Source organism: Leptodactylus fuscus, chromosome 7 (genome assembly GCF_031893055.1).
Source record: "Leptodactylus fuscus isolate aLepFus1 chromosome 7, aLepFus1.hap2, whole genome shotgun sequence".
NCBI classification, from domain to species: domain Eukaryota; kingdom Metazoa; phylum Chordata; class Amphibia; order Anura; family Leptodactylidae; genus Leptodactylus; species Leptodactylus fuscus.
Window position 1 is genome coordinate 122,119,403 of NC_134271.1, and position 19,621 is coordinate 122,139,023.

General features: G+C 42.5%; 1 protein-coding gene across 2 annotated transcripts; it reads left to right on the top strand.

Moving 5' to 3' along the window:
• The first annotated feature begins 272 nt into the window (after positions 1 to 272).
• PPP2R3C (protein phosphatase 2 regulatory subunit B''gamma) lies at positions 273 to 13,841 on the top strand. 2 transcript variants are annotated; one of them, XM_075283002.1, is made up of 14 exons: positions 273 to 308; positions 1,858 to 1,926; positions 4,071 to 4,192; positions 4,378 to 4,482; positions 6,051 to 6,163; positions 6,260 to 6,357; positions 7,579 to 7,649; positions 8,440 to 8,572; positions 9,519 to 9,574; positions 10,056 to 10,131; positions 10,365 to 10,501; positions 11,754 to 11,891; positions 12,141 to 12,200; positions 13,488 to 13,841. In XM_075283002.1, exons 2-14 carry the CDS (start codon positions 1,878 to 1,880, stop codon positions 13,674 to 13,676), a joined length of 1,347 nt encoding a protein of 448 aa, XP_075139103.1. In that variant the 5' UTR covers positions 273 to 308; positions 1,858 to 1,877; the 3' UTR covers positions 13,677 to 13,841. The 2 variants fall into 2 exon arrangements, with proteins under 2 accessions (XP_075139103.1, XP_075139104.1); XM_075283003.1 differs by lacking the exons at positions 273 to 308; positions 1,858 to 1,926 and adding an exon at positions 2,485 to 2,532.
• Positions 13,842 to 19,621: the final 5,780 nt, after the last annotated feature.

Consider the following 19,621-nt stretch of genomic DNA (forward strand, 5'->3'; position numbering starts at 1 on the left):
AATTCGCAATCACTTCCGGGTTCGCTGGGAACCAATCAAAACTTCGCTAGAGTTCAATCATTGCTAGAGCGCCGGAACTGTTACTTATTGTCTTCTTATGCAGGCGCCATTTTGGCATGGAACACGCGTTGCAGCTAATACAAGAGGTCTACAGAAAAATGGCTACTCTCACTATAGTTTACATAGGGAACTACGGACATTTCATACAATACGGTTACTGTAAACCATAGAGAGAGACAACTACAGGGGATGACGCTGTGAATGGCCGGGAACTGTGCTGTACCGTGGTAACGAATACAAATCAACGGGTAATGTGGAGATTCTATGGATAGAATTAGCTATGTATTGAGAACTGTATCTATCATTTTGCTATCTGCATGCCACAACTTATGACTCTAGCTTTACCGTGTCTCTTGGTTTTGGGGAACTACATGTCCCAGCATACTGTTGTGACATGTTTGGGAATGTAGCTGGGCACAGTTGGAGACCTGTAATATAGAGAGAATACATGTATGTGGCTGCAGGGATGCGAAACAGCCAACTGGAAAGAAAAACTGGATGTGTCGTCCATAGCAACCAATCACTGCGCAGCTTTCATGTCGTATTTTGCACTTGATAAATGAGAGCCTTGTTGTGATTGGTTGCAATAGGCAACAAAGATGTTTGTTTGTTTTTTGTTTTTCTTTAAATTTTTATAAATTTCCCTTGTTGTAATTGTTTATTCGATGCCATTGACATATCCCTGTTTCTGTAGGTGAAAACAAGGCGTTATCGGCAGTCACATTACACACACGTCCCCCATATGGCGGCACTCACTCGTTCCCCGTCAGGATATTGTGTCTCAGCTCTAGCTGTTATACGCTAATTCAGTGGACTCCAACGTGATGTAGAACTGCATCCCCCTGGTTACTGGGCATGTTGGGAATTGTGGAGAATGACATGAAACAATCGGTTTGCATACATTCTTGGCGGAGAAAGGGTTAAATCAGGGGTAGGGAACGTACGGCTCTCCAGCTGTTGCAAAACTACAACTCCCAGCATGCATACTTGCTCTGCTGTTCTTGGAACTCCCATGGAAGTGAATGGAGCATGCTGGGAGTTGTAGTTTCACAGCAGCTGGAGAGCCGAAGGTTCCCTACCCCTGGGTTAAACCATGGCTTTACTTTAGATACGTGACTCCTGCAAAGGTGACTCGTATGGCTCATATTTATTGAGAATCCAGTCACACAAGCAGTATAATAATCGTGTGACCGCCTTGGCTGCCGTTCACTGGAATCACAGTGCAGGTGTCACATGGGAAGTACAGTACTAAGGGTTTGTCAGAAGATCAATATGGTCAGCTAGCCACAGGGATCTCCGCCGACCACTGGAACAGGGGTCCTAAGCCACTGGTTCCTCCTCCAGGCACAACCACAGTGATAATGAGAAAACTGAAAGCAGCAATGATTCAAAGATTGAGGGATTGACACGGAAAGTGAATTACAGCGCTTGACTGTCCCCATCAGTCCCCATTGACATAGACTGAAGTGTCATACTGCATGCTCGACCGCCATTCTATTCAAACTCCTCACTGCCACTCTGCACTAAGGAGGATAGAGCACTTAGGACCCCTGTTCTAGTGACTGGTGGATCCCCAGCAATCAGACATATTATCACTTAAACAGTGGATAGTGGGTGGTAAATGTCAATGTTGGGTCAACCCCTGTAACACATTCTTGTAAAAAGTGATTGTCACACAATAGGCAAATTGTTATAGTTATAGTGAATGCAGGCTATAAACATATAATGTATACAATGTTTTGTATTTTTAAACAATTGATGTTATAAATATATTTGTATTGAATTTTTCTTTTCAAGTGACACCACATTACTGCAGAATGGACTGGAAGAAAAGTCTCAAAGAAAAGCTGGAAAAAGATAATAAAGGTATTATGTAATATATCTTTATTGTATTATATGCTATAGGAAATGACAATTTTACCACAATTGGACTGCAACACTTTGTACTCTTGCTAATAAAGTGGCAGAGAGGATTGTCCTTCCCTCTACTATGGCCATATACATCTTTAGAGGTTGTCATCATGAGGTATCCTCAGTTAAAACATCCTGTAAACAAGTTAAGCAAATATTTCTATTCTGTCCTAGGTTGCAGTAATCATATTCCATTTAAAGGGGCTCTATCACTAGGAAAAGTCATTTTAACTAATCACACCTTTGCATAGTTTTTAGAAAGTCTATTCCACACTTACCTTTAGTATAAAGATTGCCTCAGTGGTTTCTGAATAAGTCCGTTTTTATTCATATGCTAATTAGACTGGTGCACGATAGATCGTGCACACCTTTCCCTGTGGTTTTCTATGGCAGACTGCTGCTGCTGATGATGATGACTCAGCTTCCTGTTTGCCTCACACACATAGGAGATAATAGGAGAGAGGAGGCTGCTGGGAACTTCCTGAGCTGGCTGGAAGCTCTTTAGCATATGAATAAAGACAAACTTATTCAGAAACCACTGAGGCAATCTACATATAAAAGGTAAGTGTGGAATAGACTTTCTAAAGCCTATGCAAGCATGTGATTAGTTAAAAATGATTTTTCCCAGTGATAGAGCTCCTTTAAGGCAGGGGTCAGCAGCCTTTGATACCCAGCTGTTGTGAAACTACAACTCCCAGGATGCTCCCGAACTTCTGTGGAAGTTGCAATAACAGTCAAGCAAGTGTGCACTCTGAGAAGTGTAGTTTTTACATTACAGGAGTGTCATGGGTTGCTGATCTCTGATTTAAAGAGGACCTTTCACCACTCCAAGCCTGTGCAGCTTTCTGCCCCATGTTATAGATGCAGCTGCACAGACTCTGGTGCACTTTGAACTATGCCTGTATCCTCCCTTGTTTTGGAGTTCTGAGCCTCGTTAATTCTGGCGACCTGTATGTTAATTAAGGGCTTCACTGTCAGAAGGGCGTTTCTGACAATGAAGAAAGCAGCTCCGTTAGTCTAACACTGTCCAATTAGCAGTGGACAGTGTCCGTGCTGCTTCTGCTGCGTGATCTCGGGAGAACAGGCAGTCCTCTCTTCACAGGGCTGCACAGAAGACCTGGAGAAACGATCCAAGTCGAGTATTGAAGTGGATGAAGGAGAACTTCATTGCAGTATCCCCTTGCAACGAACAGTATCCCCCTATAGAGGGGTTAATGCTCGTTGCATAGGGGTTATTATGGGTTAATGCTCGTTGCTTAGGAGCTATAGGGGTTAATGCTCGTTGTATAGGGGGATACTGCTTGTTGCGTAGGGGCTATAGGGGGATACTGCTCGTTGCGTAGGGGCTATAGGTGTTAATGTTTGTTGTATAGGGGCTAGACCTAGGTCCACAAGGTGTACTGGGCACTTATGCTCATTGCTTAGGGGTTTCTTTACCTACCTGTAGCAATGTCAGTGAAGTTCTTCATCCACTTCAATACTCGGCATGGATCGCTTCTCCGGGTCTTCTGTGCTGCCCTGTGAAGAGAGGACTGCCTGACAGTGAAGCCCTTAATTAACATACAGGGCGCCAGAATTAACGGGGCTCAGAGCTCCAAAACGAGGGGGGCTACAGACATAATTCAAAGTGCACCAGAGTCTGTGCAGCTGAATCTATAACATGGGGCAGAAAGCTGCACAGGCTTGAAGTGGTGAATGGTCCTCTTCAAGGGTATGTTCACAGCCCGCATGACAATTTGTAAATCCGACATGTAGATTCACTACAGAGACACACATTGCTCTGCTGGGTTTGTGCTGTGTGTATATAAGTAGATACTCCTGAGAATTAACATTGTTATTCAGTGGGGTAGTCCTCATATTTTCCCCATGATACTTATTTTTACTGCAGTGATGCAAAAAAATTGCCCAGAAAATTTCCATTGCTTGTGAATAAGTTGCAGAAACCCTAGTCACATGCATAGAAGTAGAACGTCAATAGATTTCGTATGGATTATAGTGAAGAATCTGCATTCAAATATGTGTCAAGTCTAACGTGTGTGAACATACCCTTATTTTTTTCTTTCTATATGCTTTATAAAATGAGTCTATCTGTTTTTTAGCTAGAAAAAGTGAGGAAGAGATGAAAGATGAAGAAATGGCTTTGTTCACCAAGTTTTATACAGAGTGGAAAGGTGGGCAGAAAGACTCAAATTCCCAAAGCATCCCTCGCTTCTACTACAAGGTGAGCAATACAATAGGTCTATGTATTTGTTCATTGTCCTGAAATGTAATGGAGCTTTCTAGTGTTAGATATTACACTTTATTGCACTGATGTGCAGTTGTATACATATTACATACTATAATTCTTATAAATAGCTAAAATTGTGAGCTACTTGTATAAAAACCACAAATATTGGTTCCACGCAGTTACCAGCAGAGGACGAGGTGCTACAGCAGAAGCTAAGAGAAGAGTCACGAGCTGTCTTCCTACAGAGGAAGAGCCGGGAATTACTAGACAATGAGGAACTCCAGGTGGGATGATACAGTGGGAGCGCTCTATCTTTATATGTTGTAAGAATGCTGTAAAATTCCAGTAATGGGGCATGCTTAGAAGCTCCAAAGTCTCGGATAGTCCAAAAATCTGAATTATTGAAAGGGTAGACGAAAAGTGTGTAGCTAGAATATGCTTGAGTACCTACCTTGGCCCATATCTAGGTAGAAGTCTTTGGTCAGACGATTCTTCTCTGAACTGCAACTCAATGCTGCTAAGCCTTTAGACCAGTGTTTCCCAACTTTTACAGACTTGGGCACTCCTGGAAAAAAAAAATTATAATCTTTCTAACTTTATAATCTTAAAACTACACTATTGGCAAGTAACCCAACACACAGTATATGGTTCCCCAGTGGCCCCCACTTTATAATGCTCCCCAGTGGCCCCTAGGTAAATAGCAATGTTCTGAAATGGCTCCAGACAAGTGGTAATGCTCCCCAGTGGCCCCTAGGTAAATAGCAATATTCTGAAATGGCCCCCAGACAAGTGGTAATGCTCCCCAGTGGCCCCCAGACAAGTGGTTATGCTCCCCAGTGGCCCCCAGACAAGTGGTTATGCTCCCCAGTGGCCCCCAGACAAGTGGTTATGCTCCCCAGTGGCCCCCAGACAAGTGGTTATGCTCCCCAGTGGCCCTCAGACAAATGGTAATGCTCCCTACGGGCCACCACACTGTAGTGGTGATATATAAATTTAAAAAATATAAAAGTGTGTCGCTTACCCATCCTTGTTCCCCTGGAGCTTTGCTGCTCTTGTCTGCGGCTCGATGCAACAGGTCTTTACTAGATATTACTATCAGATTCCTGAGCTAAAGGCTTCCTGCTGCACTGTTCGACTCAACTATATTGGCATCCTAAGGATGCTGATGTAGTTGAGAGAGGACATGCAGCCATTTACGCTAGGTTCGCACCTGCGTTCGGGTCTCCGTTCTGTGCTTTCCGTCTTCTGCATGCAAGAAGAATGAAAGCACAGACCGGGTCCGGCCGTGAGCGGTGGTGAGCGTTTTATGCTCTCCGCCGCGAAACCGTTTTTTTAAATCCGGACACAGAGTACTGCATGTCCGACTTTGTGTCCAGATTAAAAAAAACTATTTTGCGGCGGAGAGCATAAAATGCTCACCGCCGCTTACAGCTGGACAGCTTTCTCACCTATTCAAATGAATGGGTGAGAAAGAGTCCTGCAGGTTTCCGTCTCCTGCTCTGTTTTGTGCAGGAAACTGCAACCTGCAGAACGGACACCGGGCGCAGATGTGAACGAGCCCTTAGTGGTGCGGCACCCCGGTTTGGAATCACTGCTTTACACTGGCAATGTCCTGCTTTGAATCCATTGAACTATCATATATTTTCTGACATACTGCCTGCTAATGACTGCTTGGATCTCAGAATCTCTGGTTTTTGCTTACCAGGTTGAAGTGGGTTTACACATACTCAAAGCAGCTCGTGGAGCCAGAAGACCCCTTTACTAAAAATAAAAAAATTTAAAAAAATGCTTCTTGGGTTGAGTATTAATTTACGATAACATATAATACTTGTCTTTCATTTCATGTTTCTAGAACTTGTGGTTCCTTCTGGACAAGCACCAGTCACCTCCCATGATTGGCGAGGAAGCCATGATCAATTATTCTAACTTCCAAATTGTTGGAGAAAAGGCTGGGCCAAAATGCAAGTAAGTCGGTGTGCTACACATCTACTAGGCCTTTACTGGTAATAAAGCAATTTAAGTCATTTAACAATTGTTGGTTTTTGTTTTTTTTTATTCTAGGCCATTTTTTATAGCTAAAGTCTTCAGCAAACTTATTCACAATGATCCATATGGCAGGATATCAATTATGCAATTTTTCAACTATGTCATGAGGAAAGGTAAGGCAGCTGTTGCCATTTCCTGGGCTCTATTGACCAGGATATGATGTATTTTTTATGGAATGTTTATGATCTTAAGAAGCATCTCTGTCCAGATCATAAAACTTTATGAAACCTTTCATTGGCTTCCCTGTTCTTATAGTTTGCACGGTATATCGCTTATTAGTGTGATGGTTTGTTGTACCAAGTCGCTGTTGCAAACATGTTTTAGCCGTTATGGAGACCATGGCACGTTGGTTTTGGTACTCAGTGACTCCACTGTTCCCCAGTCTATTGTCACTATATCTGTCAGTGTGTGCTGTTTTACAATGGTGGGAACTGACTGCGTCTTAAAGGTTAAATCAACTTTGTCTTTAATGGTTAATAGTGTCTTAAGGCTGAACCGTACAAGAACTCGTTGCCGTGTCATAGAGATGTGTGTGTGTGTATATATATATATATATATATATATATATATATATATGGTCTGTTTACCCCACACCTGTGGTATACATTTACCATACGGGCCGAGAATTGTCAAAATGACTCATAGGAGTGCACAGAATATTATCATAGTCTGAAAGATGTGCACTCCTGAAACAGAGTCTGATCAATGAGCACAGGCACCCCTGAAACAGTGGGCCTGACCGCTGAGACCCCTACCCATCCTGAGAACTTGGAGCGTTCTTCCCCCATTGTGAGTTCATCCTGACCACAGCCAGGCATGCAAAAATCACATTGGGTCCTAAGGGCAATTATATCTAACCTGCTGCTGGCCACCATGACAATTTGTTGCATGGTGGTTCCTTAGATTTTCAAGGTATCGGGTGCTGGATTAGCTGCCTTTTATGTTCTTTGATATTCTTATTGCTCTAATAGATGAGAGTTTCAGTGAAGCAGGTGAGAACTTTCATCAAGTTACTCATAAAGTATCTTTTATGTCAGTGACTAATGTAGACCATAATAAGGTCATTTATGACACAGAATGGTCTCCGCCTGGTCTTTTTCTTTTAAACATTTACTTAGGCTTTAGAATTCATGTTGGCTATTTTAACACTTGAATTGCCATGTTCCTGCAGTACAAGAGAAATGAGATTCTCCTACAGGCAGGATATTTTTGTCACTCACTTCCATGGCATACAGCTGACACATGAATTTCTGCACATACTGATACACAAAGAGTAAACGTATCTTTTTCCATATGTTTTAAGTGTTACTAATGTCTGCACACTTTTCTTCCAGTATGGCTCCACCAAACAAGGATTGGTTTAAGCTTGTATGATGTGGCTGGACAAGGCTACCTGAGAGAGTCGGTACGTTACAATCGCCATACGTTGATACATGACTTCATACTTCTGTGCAATTTTAGGATGCAATTTAAGGGCGGGTTCACACCTGCGCCCCGGTCTCCGCTGTGCCCCTCTTGGTAGAAGACGGAAACCCAGCAGACAGTGACCGCCCATCCTACATGTCTGACATTGTGTCCGGTTAAAAGAAATGGTCTCGCCGCGGAGACCAAAAAACGCTCACAGGCGGACATTTTGCAAATCCATTCACATGAATGGGTTTGAAAAGTGACTGCCAGTTTCCATCTCCTGTCCAGTGTCTTGGGCAGAAGACGGAAACCTGAAAGCGGAGACAGGGGCGCAGATGTGAACCCGCCCTAAGTCTGTATATAGTTGAAATCTTCAAGTTACAATAAATGATTTAATCTGAAAGCCTCTGGAGCCTATGTAACCTATGTAATATAAGGTAACGTCACCTACCATGTGCCATAAATAGTACCTGTGACTAATTATGTGACAGACGAGCCTGTGGTCCCCTAATTTTAAGTAGGCATATATGTCAAATAGTGATATCTTAGCAGTGGAGGCAATGGTTCCCAAGGGGAAGACACCATTTAATTCAGATGCATCTGTCTGCAAGGGGTTGTGGTGACAGACTTCCCTTTAACACTTTCAAACAAATACAATATATACATTGTACAAATATAATACAAATATATATTGTATGAGAAGCAAGAAATAAAGTCTATAATAAAAATAGCAGTGATGAATGTAGAAGATTTATCCAGTGACTGATGATGCCATTATTCTTATACAGGATTTGGAGAATTATATCCTTGAGCTTATTCCAACCCTGCCTCAGCTGGACGGTTTGGAGAAGTCCTTCTATTCTTTCTACGTCTGCACTGCTGTCCGCAAATTTTTCTTTTTCCTTGATCCTCTAAGAACAGGTAACATAAAAGCGATCATGCAATGAATGGTCTATACATACTAGGTTATGATTAACATCTCTCATTTATATATATATATATATATATATATATATATATATATCCCTCATATTATTTAAATGACTTCTTCGCGCACTAGAATTTCCTATAGTCTGAATTTGATACACAATTTCTCCAAAGGGGGTTCATAAGCTCTTATAACAGCTATTGCAATATTGCGATCAGACACTTATACAGTCCCATGGATAGGGGATAAGTGTCCATAATGGGAGAACCCCTTCAAGAAGAAGTTCTGCCTCCCAACTGTATTCTTGGGTTTTTAGCTTATGTAGGGGAATATCGAACGAAGGATTATCCCACTGTCTTCCCAGCCGACAGGGATGGTACAGTCTCTGACTAACTATGTGATGCTGTGCGGAAAGAGAAATCTAAAAATCAAGATGACACCTGAACCGAAACAGAGAGGACCCTGAACAGCAGGGTATGAGTGCAATATACAGATAATTGGGGTCCACTGGTGGGACCTCCACTGATCATGAAAACTGGTCTGTTTTGCACCCAAGTTTCTATTGGTGAAGCAGCTCGGACAGTATATGCCACTCCATTCATTTCATTGTAACTGCGGGAGATAGACAGATCGTGTGCCATTGGCAACAGTCTCACTTCCAATACTGAGTTTGTTGAGAGACGTTGCAGCCAGCTAGAATTATAGTAATACATCCCTGCAAAGAGAAGTCTGTACAGTGCAGTGTCTGGTTGAATCTTGTACAGTGGCTTTACATTCTGGTATAAAGAGTGGACTTACCTCTACGATGTCCATATACTCAAATAAGGCATGTGGATTGGGGTTATTTTCATCATCATTTTGATCATCAATATAGGCGCTTACGTAGCAGCCTCAGCGGTAGATAAATAATAACGATTTGTCCATTTTTTATTTTGGCAGGAAAGATCAAAATACAAGATATTTTAGCTTGTAGCTTTTTGGACGACTTGCTTGAGGTACGTACTTTCAGCATTTTCCCTGCATTAAGGAGATTATTTATTGACAAGCTTAAAAATTGGCACAATAGTTTTAAACAGTGGCCAGTGCACTGCTGTTTTTTTACATATTCCTGCCATTAATTAAAGTTGTCATGTTAAATCTTTTTTTTTTTTCTTTTTAAATGTAAATTGTGAGCCCCATATAGGGATCACAATGTACATTTTTTCCCCTATCAGTATGTCTTTGTAGAATGGGAGGAAATCCACACAAACACGGGGAGAACATACAAACTCCTTGCAGATGTTGTTCCTGGCGGGATTCAAACCCAGGACTCCAGCGCTGCAATGCTGCAGTGCTAACCACTGAGCCACCGCGTTGCCCTGTCATGTTAAATCTTTGTCATAGGGTTGCATTGTGTCAGCTAGTAACTTAAGGCCTTTTTACGGTTTCACTCTGGATTGTTCAGGCGCCACTTTTAATAAGTGACTTCTTTTACAGCTACGAGATGAAGAACTTTCTAAAGAGAGCCAAGAATCAAACTGGTTTTCTGCTCCCTCTGCGCTGAGAGTTTATGGTAAGTTCAGTTTGTTTCAGTGGTGACTATACATGGAAACATGAGCAAAGTACAAGTATGTACCGGTAATAATCATATTGTCTACCAATATAGCCTCCTCAACACTGCAATAGTCTGGTTATACAGTGATAAATGATCGGTACATGTACTTTTAGGAGTCTGGGAAGGCTGGTGGTAAACATCTAGAGAAGAAGTGAACTGTCCATTTTATTTTTTACATTGCAAATATTTAGGCCAGTACCTGAATCTTGATAAGGACCACAATGGGATGCTAAGTAAGGAAGAGCTGTCCCGGTATGGAACTGGTACATTGACCAGCGTCTTCTTAGATCGAGTGTTCCAGGAATGCTTGACGTATGACGGCGAGATGGTAAGTGCTATATAACGTCAGAGTTATGGTAAGGTGTTATATATAAGATTCCTGAATATAGTTAAAGGGATTCTATCAGTAAAATGCTATTTTTTTTTATTACTAACATGTAGGGATAGTCTTAAGAAAAGCTATTTTTCTCCTACCTTTAGATGTCTTCTCCGCGCCACCGTTCGGTAGAAATCCCAGTTTTCTTTGGTATGCAAATTAGTTCTCTCACAGCACTAGGGGCGTCCCCAATGCTGCGAGAGAAATCTCCAGCGCCCCTCTATCTTCGTCTGAAACGGTCTCTCTCCTCGTCTTCTTCTGGTGCTGGGTTCAAACGTCTATGCATGCGCAGTCGGCTCTAGCATCGGGCCTCGGGCAGATCCGACTGCACATGCCCATGGCCATTTTTTTGGGGGCCACTTACAAAGTAAGCTGGGGTAAGCGGCCACAAGAAAATGTTATAGGCGCTGCTGGGAGGAAGGGCGTTCCTGACTGACTGTCAGAAACGCCCAACGTTGAAGAGCTACGGTATCGGCACCGATAGCTCTTCACCGGGGGCACAGATCGTGAAAGCCGACAGTGTGCTGAATTAAGGATTCTGCTGTGGATTTACTGAGGTGTTCCGTGGCATCATGTAAAGTATTTTCTGGATATTACCTTCAGCACCATAAACACTGAATAGACTGAATGAAGGAGCAGGGCACATACTTGACTGCCACTCCATTCAAGCTATTCATAGGTGCAATGTTGCGGGTGGATACTTGGAAAGAGGGAACAACTGTTATTCCGCTCCTGCCGCTGCTGGCTTCATGCAGGGCAGAAGCATAGCGATGTTGCAGGCATGTGTGCCGGCGTCTAACCGTCCCCAGCATCCGCCTCTCTATTACAGCAGATGCCGGATTGTATTGGCAGCCCTTTCCCCCCAAAGGGTAAACTACCCCCCCCCCCCCCCTCCAGGCTCGCTCCCGTGCACTTAGCCCCTCCCCCCTCAGAGCAGCTGATACATCACTTGACTTATGACAGATAAGTCAAGGGATGTGTCCCAAAAAATGAATAAAGTGATATAGTGGACAAACAAAGCAGTTTTGCTGAAGCAATGTATTTAGGAAAAGTCTTACATTCACATTAACAAACAGTATAGATAGGATCCTTGTGATGGGACAACCCCTTTAAGGAATGATTATAGGAGAAGTCTTTGCAAAATGAGTTTAATGTTACAGTTTACAACTGGAATCCATAACTTTCTGTCCTCTCCCTCTTTCAGGACTACAAGACATATTTGGACTTTGTTTTAGCACTGGAGAACCGGAAAGAGCCAGCAGCCCTGCAGTATATATTCAAGCTTCTGGACATTGAGAACAAAGGCAGTCTGAATGTATTTTCTCTGAACTACTTCTTCAGGGTATGTTGTAGTCCTAGTCGGGCTTTGACGTAGGCCCATTTCACATGAACTCATTATGGGAGCATCTTTGTGCTCATATTATGTCCAAGTGTCCTGAGCTGACCATGGTACTACTGATCTGATCTCACAGCATTGTAGATCTCTGTCATGCTTGAAGTTTGGGTCAGTAGATCCTCATTTGGTAGGTTCCCAAAAGTATTGTGAGAGGAAAAGTTATACTTAACATATAATTCTGTCTTTATTTAATAGGCCATTCAGGAACAAATGAAGATTCATGGACAAGATCCTGTGTCTTTTCAAGACGTAAAGGTAAATCCATACAAATATATGTTCTAGGAGATTTCTGTTAAAAAAAAATACAGGTTGCTGAAGATCTTACTTACGGATCCACATTGGCCAGTACGGCTGTGCAAAAATATGTTGGGATTGTAGAATGAACTCTTTGCTGAAAAAACTACATCTCCTGTACCAGTCTTAGTAAAAGCTCCGACTGATTGGAGGCACACCAGAATTATCCAGAGACTCCAGCCTCTTAATAAATCATGCGCCTGTCCATGCACTAGAATAAATTTCTCTGCCGGTCAGGAACTGACATAGATTTATTATACAGTCCAGTCACATTAATGTGACCACCTGTCAAAATCCAGATTAACCACCTTTGGCAGAGCGGACCGCTGCGAGACGTGCAGGAAGAGAGGAGATGTTGTGATGATGTTCACTGGGATGTTGAGCCATGCCAACTCCAGTGCCGTGGCCAGCTGTGCTAGGTTACGCAGTTTAGCATCCATGGCGCAAACAACCCGTCGAGGTGGTCCCACAGATTCCCGATTGGGTTGAAGTTCAGGGAATTTGCTGGCCAAGGGAGTACAGTAAACACATCCTGGTGCTCCTTGAACCACACACGTACACTGCGAGCTTTATGACACGTCGCATTGTCCTGCTGGTAGATGCCATCATCCTGAGGAACAACATTTTGCATGTAGGGGTGAACATGGTCCGCAAGGATAGATGCATACTTGTGTTATTCCATCGTGCCTTCCACAATGATGAGTGCACCCAGATGGCTGATGACACGTGCCTTCTGCGATTGGTTATTTAACGTTGACGTCAAAAGTAGGCGCAGGTCACATTAATATGACTGGACTGTGTATAACTCAAAGTAGTTTTCTGAGATCAGTCTGAGGTGTCCCACTCTGGTTTGCCCTGCTCCACCCATGTGCCCAATTGTGGAAAGTGGCAATCAAGGCTCAGAATGGGAGATGTGGCACAAGAAAGATGTGTGTGCCAGAGATGCTGCACATTAACACCCATCTGTGCAGGAGCCTCTGCAGTAGTGCTGTCTGGAACTGTCAATAAGATCCTGCACACAAGTCTTTTTCATCTGGTACTTTCAGTTTAAAAGCGGATACCCGATGGCACCCATTACTGTCCGTGGGGTCTTTCGGGCTCCATATTGGTCTGCCGTTTTAGCGGACCACCTGTCCATTGTTGTGGTCCTCCCATGGACCATAACAACGCATAGCTCAAGCTAGTGTGAACCTAGTATAATACTGTTACTTATACTTATTTTTTAATATTTTTATTTTCAATTTCTAGGATGAAATCTTTGACATGGTAAAACCAAGGGATCCCCTTCGCATCACACTGCAGGATCTTATCCAAAGCAGCCAAGGGGATACTGTGTGCAGTATTCTTATAGACCTTAATGGGTTCTGGACCTATGAAAATCGAGAAGTCCTGGTGGCCACAGATGGAGAAAGCCCGGCAGACATTGAAGATACATAGGCATTCTCTCATTATCCAAACTGCAGTTTCTGTGCAAATTCTACAATGGAAACCCTGTAGATCAGGGGTAGGGAACGTACGGCTCTCCAGCTGTTGCAAAACTACAACTCCCAGCATGCATACTTGCTCTGTTGTTCTTGGAACTCCCATGGAAGTGAATGGAGCATGCTGGGAGTTGTAGTTTCACAGCAGCTGGAGAGACGAAGGTTCCTTACCCCTGCTGTAGATGAACTCATACTGGATGCAGTAGATGTACAGTTTGATGCGGTTTTGCGGTGCCTTTTTCATCTGGGGGAGGGGGAGTTGGACTAGTACTGGTCATGCACAGAACATTTGTGTACAGTTCTTGCTTGAAGGTTCTCGACAAATTTTAGAAGACAAGTGTTTTTCCTATTTATTTTCCTTTTTTAAATATATAATATTATTTTCCAACTGTGTCTCACTTGTAATGTTCTTTAAAGTAGTTTGTACCATGTAATTCAGTAATTGGATAAAAATACAGTTACTCAAAAGTAACACAAAATATTTCACCTATAGCGGCAAATCAAATGTTAACATACTGCACCGCTATGGGTTGCTTAAGGCTGGGTTGACACGTTTTTGGGTTTTTTTAACCTACATGAGGACCGCCGTACGTAAATTTACGGCCTCATGTGCTGGTACCTAAAGACCGGACTATTGCCGAAATACGTCCGGCCTTTAGGTACCTTTCTGGCGGGGGGAGGGGTGCGGGGGGGACAGGGGTTAGGTGTTACTAACACCTAACCCCTTCCTCCATAACGTCCAGTCGGAACTCAGTCCGACTGGACGTGTTAACCCTTTCGATCGCGCCGTGAAACATCACGGCGCGATCGAAAGGGATCCGCCGATAATTTAAAGTGATCGGCACCCCCCGCGGCGAGATCGAGGGGTGCCGATGTCAGTAACAGGTAGTCTGGGGTCTGGCCAGTGACCCCAGACTACCGGAGCCCCCACATACCTGGTGATCCTGCCAGGCGGTGGAGGAAGTGAGCGATGCAGCTCACTTCCTCTGCAGCTTACAGGACACGAGCAGGTTCATGTCCTGCTCGTGTCCTGTCTGCTACTGTGTAGAATCAGTTGATGCTTTCATCAAAGCATCAACTGATTCAAGTGTCCTAAAGGGACACATGAAAAAGTAAAAAAAAAGTTAAAAAAAAAATAATAAAGTGTATGAAAAAAGTAATAAAGTTCTAAAGTCCAAAAATCCCTTTTTTTCTATACAAAATGAATTATATAAAAAAAAGCACTAAAAATTAAAAAAAGCAATGCATATTTGGTATCGCCGCGTCCGTAACAACCTGTACAATAAAACTGAAATAATATTTAATGTACACGGTGAACGTCGGAAAAAAAAAACGGAAAAAACTCGCCGGAAATAATGATTTTTTGCCATCTCATCCTACAAAATATGCTATAAAAAGTGATCAAAAAGTCATATTCACCCCACAACAGTGCCAATAAAAAGCGCACATTTTCCCGCAAAAAATAAGCCCTCAACCAACACTGTCAACCGAAAAATAAAAATGTTACGTCTCAGAAGATGGCGACGCAAAAAACATTGATTTATGTCCCCATATGTGTTTTTGTTCTGCAGACTTAGTATCGCATAAAAAAATAACATAAATGAGGTATCGCCGTAACCGTACCGACCCGCAGAATAAAGGACACATGTTACTTATGCTGTACGCTGCATGGCGAAAAATTTAAAATGTAAAACTCAATGCAGGATTGATTTTTTTTTTTTTTAATCCAGCAAGAAAGAGTTAATAAAATGTAATCAGTAAGTTGTAGGCACCCAAAGATGGTGTCATTACAAAATGCATCTCATCCTGCAAACAACAAGCCCTTATATGGCCACGTCACCAGAAAAATAAAGAAAATATAGCATCTAGCAATGTCAAGGCAAAACCCCCCAAAAATCGCCAAATTATTAGAACACAACTGGCTGCGGCAGATAGGGAATATATAAGCTGTGCGAGCGAATATCAGGGGACACCCCAGATTTACAGCTTATGAGCGAAAAAACACCAGAAGTGACCCCCAAAGTGACCCCCAGAGTGACTCCCCCAATCATAGGAGCTACTGGGACATAGTAGGGAATTTGGTGTCTGCAATGTTCTCCGCACAGCTTATACATTCCCTCTTCGCCATCCGCTGTGCAGTCACGTCTGGGATACTAATACTCACTACACCCCCTGATAAATTCTTTGAGGGGTGCAGTTTTCAAAATGGGGTCACTCCTTTGGGGAATCCACTTTTCTGGTACCTTACAGGCTCTACAAACATGACATGGCGTCCAGATACCAAACATCAAAATCTGTACTCCAAAAGCCGCATCGCGCTCCATCGCTTCTGCGCCCTGCTGTGCGCCCAAACTGCAGTTTATGACACATGTATGACACTGGTGTACCCAGGATAACGGACGTAATGTCATATGTGGGTATAAACTGATATTAGGGCACAGCTGGACGCAAAAGGGAAGAAGGGTTATTGGGTTTTTGGAGCACAGACGGTTTGGTTTTTGGATGCCATGACACTTTTGTAGATCTGAAACGCCAGTAAAGTGGAATCCCCTGATATGTGACCTTATTTTGGAAACTACACCCCTGAAGGATTTCTCCAGGGGTACAGAGAGCATTTTTAACCCCCAAGTGTTGCTATAACTTATTATCCATAAATGAATACGAAGCTGATTGTGAGAGGTGAAAATGACAATTTTTCCAGGAATACGTCATTTCAGTGCGTAATATGTTGTGCCCGCCTTGTATCAGAGATGAACGCTCTAAAAGTTGTTGTGCCCGGGATACCCGCTTACCAGTTTTTGGAGTGTCTCTGCTGACATAAGTTGGACACAACATATCGGGCACTAAAATGGCGAATCTCTGGAAATTTTTCATTTTTAACTTCTCATTATCAGCTGTGATTTCATTTCTGGAAACTAAATAAATGCAACACTCAAGGGTTAAAAACGCTCGTTACAACACTTCATAAATCCCATCAGTGGGCTAGTGTCCAAAATGGGGTGACATGTCTGCGGATTCCACTTTATTGGCAATTCAGGGGCTTTGCAAAAGTGGCATGGTGTCCTAAAACCAAACTGTGCTCCAAAAACCAAAATAGCGCTCCTTCCCTTCTGTGCCCGGCTGTGCCCAAACAGCCATTTATACCCACATATGGCATTAAGTCCGTTATCCGGGGTACACCAGTGTCATACATGTGGGCATACACCGCTATTTGGGTACCCAGCAGGGCGCAGATGTGAAGGAGCGATATGTGCTTTTGGAGTGCAGATTTAGATTCTTTGTTTTTGGACACCACGTCACATTTGCAGAGGCCCTAAAATTGTCCCTACAAAATGGGGTCACTTCTTGGTGAATTCCAGTTTACTGTCACCTGTGTAGTTTCTAAAATGGGGTCACAATGGGGGGTTTCCATTGTATTGATACTTTAGGGGCTCAGCTAATGCGACATGACACCTGAGAACTATTCCAGCCACTTCTGCTTTCTAAAAGCCAAATAGCGCTCTTTCCATTCTGAGCCCCACCGTATACCCATACAGCAGATTATGGCCACATATGGGGTATTGCCGTGTTAAGAAGAAATTGTGTAACAAACTCTGGGGGGCTTTTAATTCTTCAGCTACTTGCAAAATTAAAAATATGGCGCTAAATGGACGATTAATTGGAAAAAAAAAGTAATTTTTCATTTTTACGTCCCATTGTTAATAAAATCTGTGAATCAGCTGTGAGGCCAAAATGCTCACCAAACCCCTAGATAAATTCTATGAGGGGTGTAGTTTCCAAAATGGGGTCACTTTTAGGGGGTTTCCACTTTATTGGTACACTAGGGGCTCTGCAAATTCGACATGGCACCTGAAAAATATTCCAGCAAAATCTGCCCTTCAAAAGCCAAATAGCGCTCTTTCCATTCTGAGCCCCGCCATGTTCCCATACAGCAGATTATGACCACATATGGGGCATTTCTGTGTTCAGGAGAAATTGTGTAACGAACTTTAGGGAGCTTTTTTTCCTTTATCCTCTTGTGAAAATGAAAAATTTGGGGCTAAATTGACAGTTTGTTGGAAAAAAAGTAAATTTTCATTTTCATGTCCCAATGTTAATAAAATCTGTGAAACAGCTGTAGGGTCAAAATGCTCACTCTACCCTTTGATATGTTTTGTGGGGGGTGTAGTTTCCAAAATGGGGTCACTTTTAGGGGGTTTCCACTGTATTGGTTCTCTAGGGGCTCTGCAAATCAGACATGGCACCTAAAATTATTCCAGCAAAATCTGCCATCCAAAAGCCAAATAGCGCTCCTTCCATTCTGAGCCCCGCCATGTTCCCATACAGCAGAATATGGCCACATATGGGGTATTGCCGTGTTCAGGATAAATTGTTTAACAAACTTTGGGGGGCTTTTACTCCTTTAACCCCTTGTGAAAATGAAAACTTTGGGGATAAAGTGACATTTTAGTAATTTTTCTTTTACACATTCCAATGTTAGTAAAATCTGTGGAACAACTGTAGGGTCAAAATGCTGACTATACCCCTTGATGAATTCTGTGAGGGGTGTAGATTCTAAAATGGGGTCACTTTTGGGGGGTTTCCATTGTTTTGGTACGCTAAGGGCTCTGCAAATGTGACATGGTGCCTGAAAATTATTCCAGCAAAATCTGCTGTTCAAACACCCAGTGTCACTCCTTCCCTTTCGTGCACTGCCGTGTGCCCAAAAATCAGTTTACACCCACATGTGGGGTATTTCTGTGCACGGGAGAAATTGTATAACAAAATGTGAGATGCATTTTCTCCTTTAACCCTTTGTGAATGTGTTAATTTTAGGTCTAAATGAATGTATTAGTGAAAAAAAATGAAATGTCTAAATTTGACCTCCATATTATTTTTATTCTTATGAAATGCTTAAAGGGTTAACAAACATCCCAAATGCTGTTTTGAATAATTTGAGGGGTGTAGTTTTGAAAATGGGGTGATTTATGGGGGTTTCTATTATATAGGCCTTTATAATTCCTTTCAGAACTGAAGTGTTCCCTAAAAAATTAGTTTGAGGAATTTTCTTGTAAATCTGGAAAATCGCTGTTACACTTGTAAGCCTTGTAACGTCCAAAATGAATTAAAAGACGATCAAAAGATGATGCCGATATAAAGCAGAGATATGGGAGATAATATTTATTCATGTATTTGGATGGTATGACTATCTGCCTGAAAAGCAGAGAATTTCACATTTTGAAAATTGCAATTTTTTCCAAATTTCCATCAAATTTGCTAGTTTTTTTATAAATAAATACAAAAATATTGATTAGTGTTTACCACTAACGTGAAGTATAATGTGTTACGAAAAAACAATTTCAAAATCACTTGTGTAAGTTAAAGCGTCTCAAAGTTATTGCCATTTAAAGTGACACATGTCAGTTTTGAAAAAAGAGGCCCGGTCCTTAATGTACTTCTGGGCCTGGTCCTTAACCGGTTAATGTAGGGATCACAATGTACTTTTTTTTTTCCATTTAATTATGTCTTTGTAGAATGGGAGGAAATCCACGCAACCAAGGGGAGAACATACAAACTCCTTGTAGATGTCGAATCCAGGACTCCAGCGCTGCAAGGCTGCAGTGCTAACCACTGAGCCACCGTGTTGTCCCTCACACATGGTTTTTTGGTCTGGAACCTGAGGCGGAGGCTGGCTCTGGTTCCAGACCAAAATATGGATAGCTATGACTGGATGCTGGTGCAGTGTACCGGCATCCAGTCGCGCACTCCGCTCTGGATTAGGCCCAAATGAATGAACCTAGTCGTGAGGGAGTGTCTTGAGGCGGATATCACGAGGCGATGAATGAGCATATCGCTTCTTTGATTGATTTCAATGGGAGCCGTCTTTTTGGTCAGGATTTTGAGGCAGATACAGCTTCAAAA

Bases quoted from the DNA above. Each gene is read 5' to 3' on its own strand.
- PPP2R3C (XM_075283002.1), top strand. From the start codon at position 1,878: ATGGACTGGAAGAAAAGTCTCAAAGAAAAGCTGGAAAAAGATAATAAA. The intron at 10,132-10,364 runs GTAAGTTCAGTT...GCAAATATTTAG, and splicing joins CTCTGCGCTGAGAGTTTATG to GCCAGTACCTGAATCTTGAT. The intron at 11,892-12,140 runs GTATGTTGTAGT...TTTATTTAATAG, and splicing joins CTCTGAACTACTTCTTCAGG to GCCATTCAGGAACAAATGAA.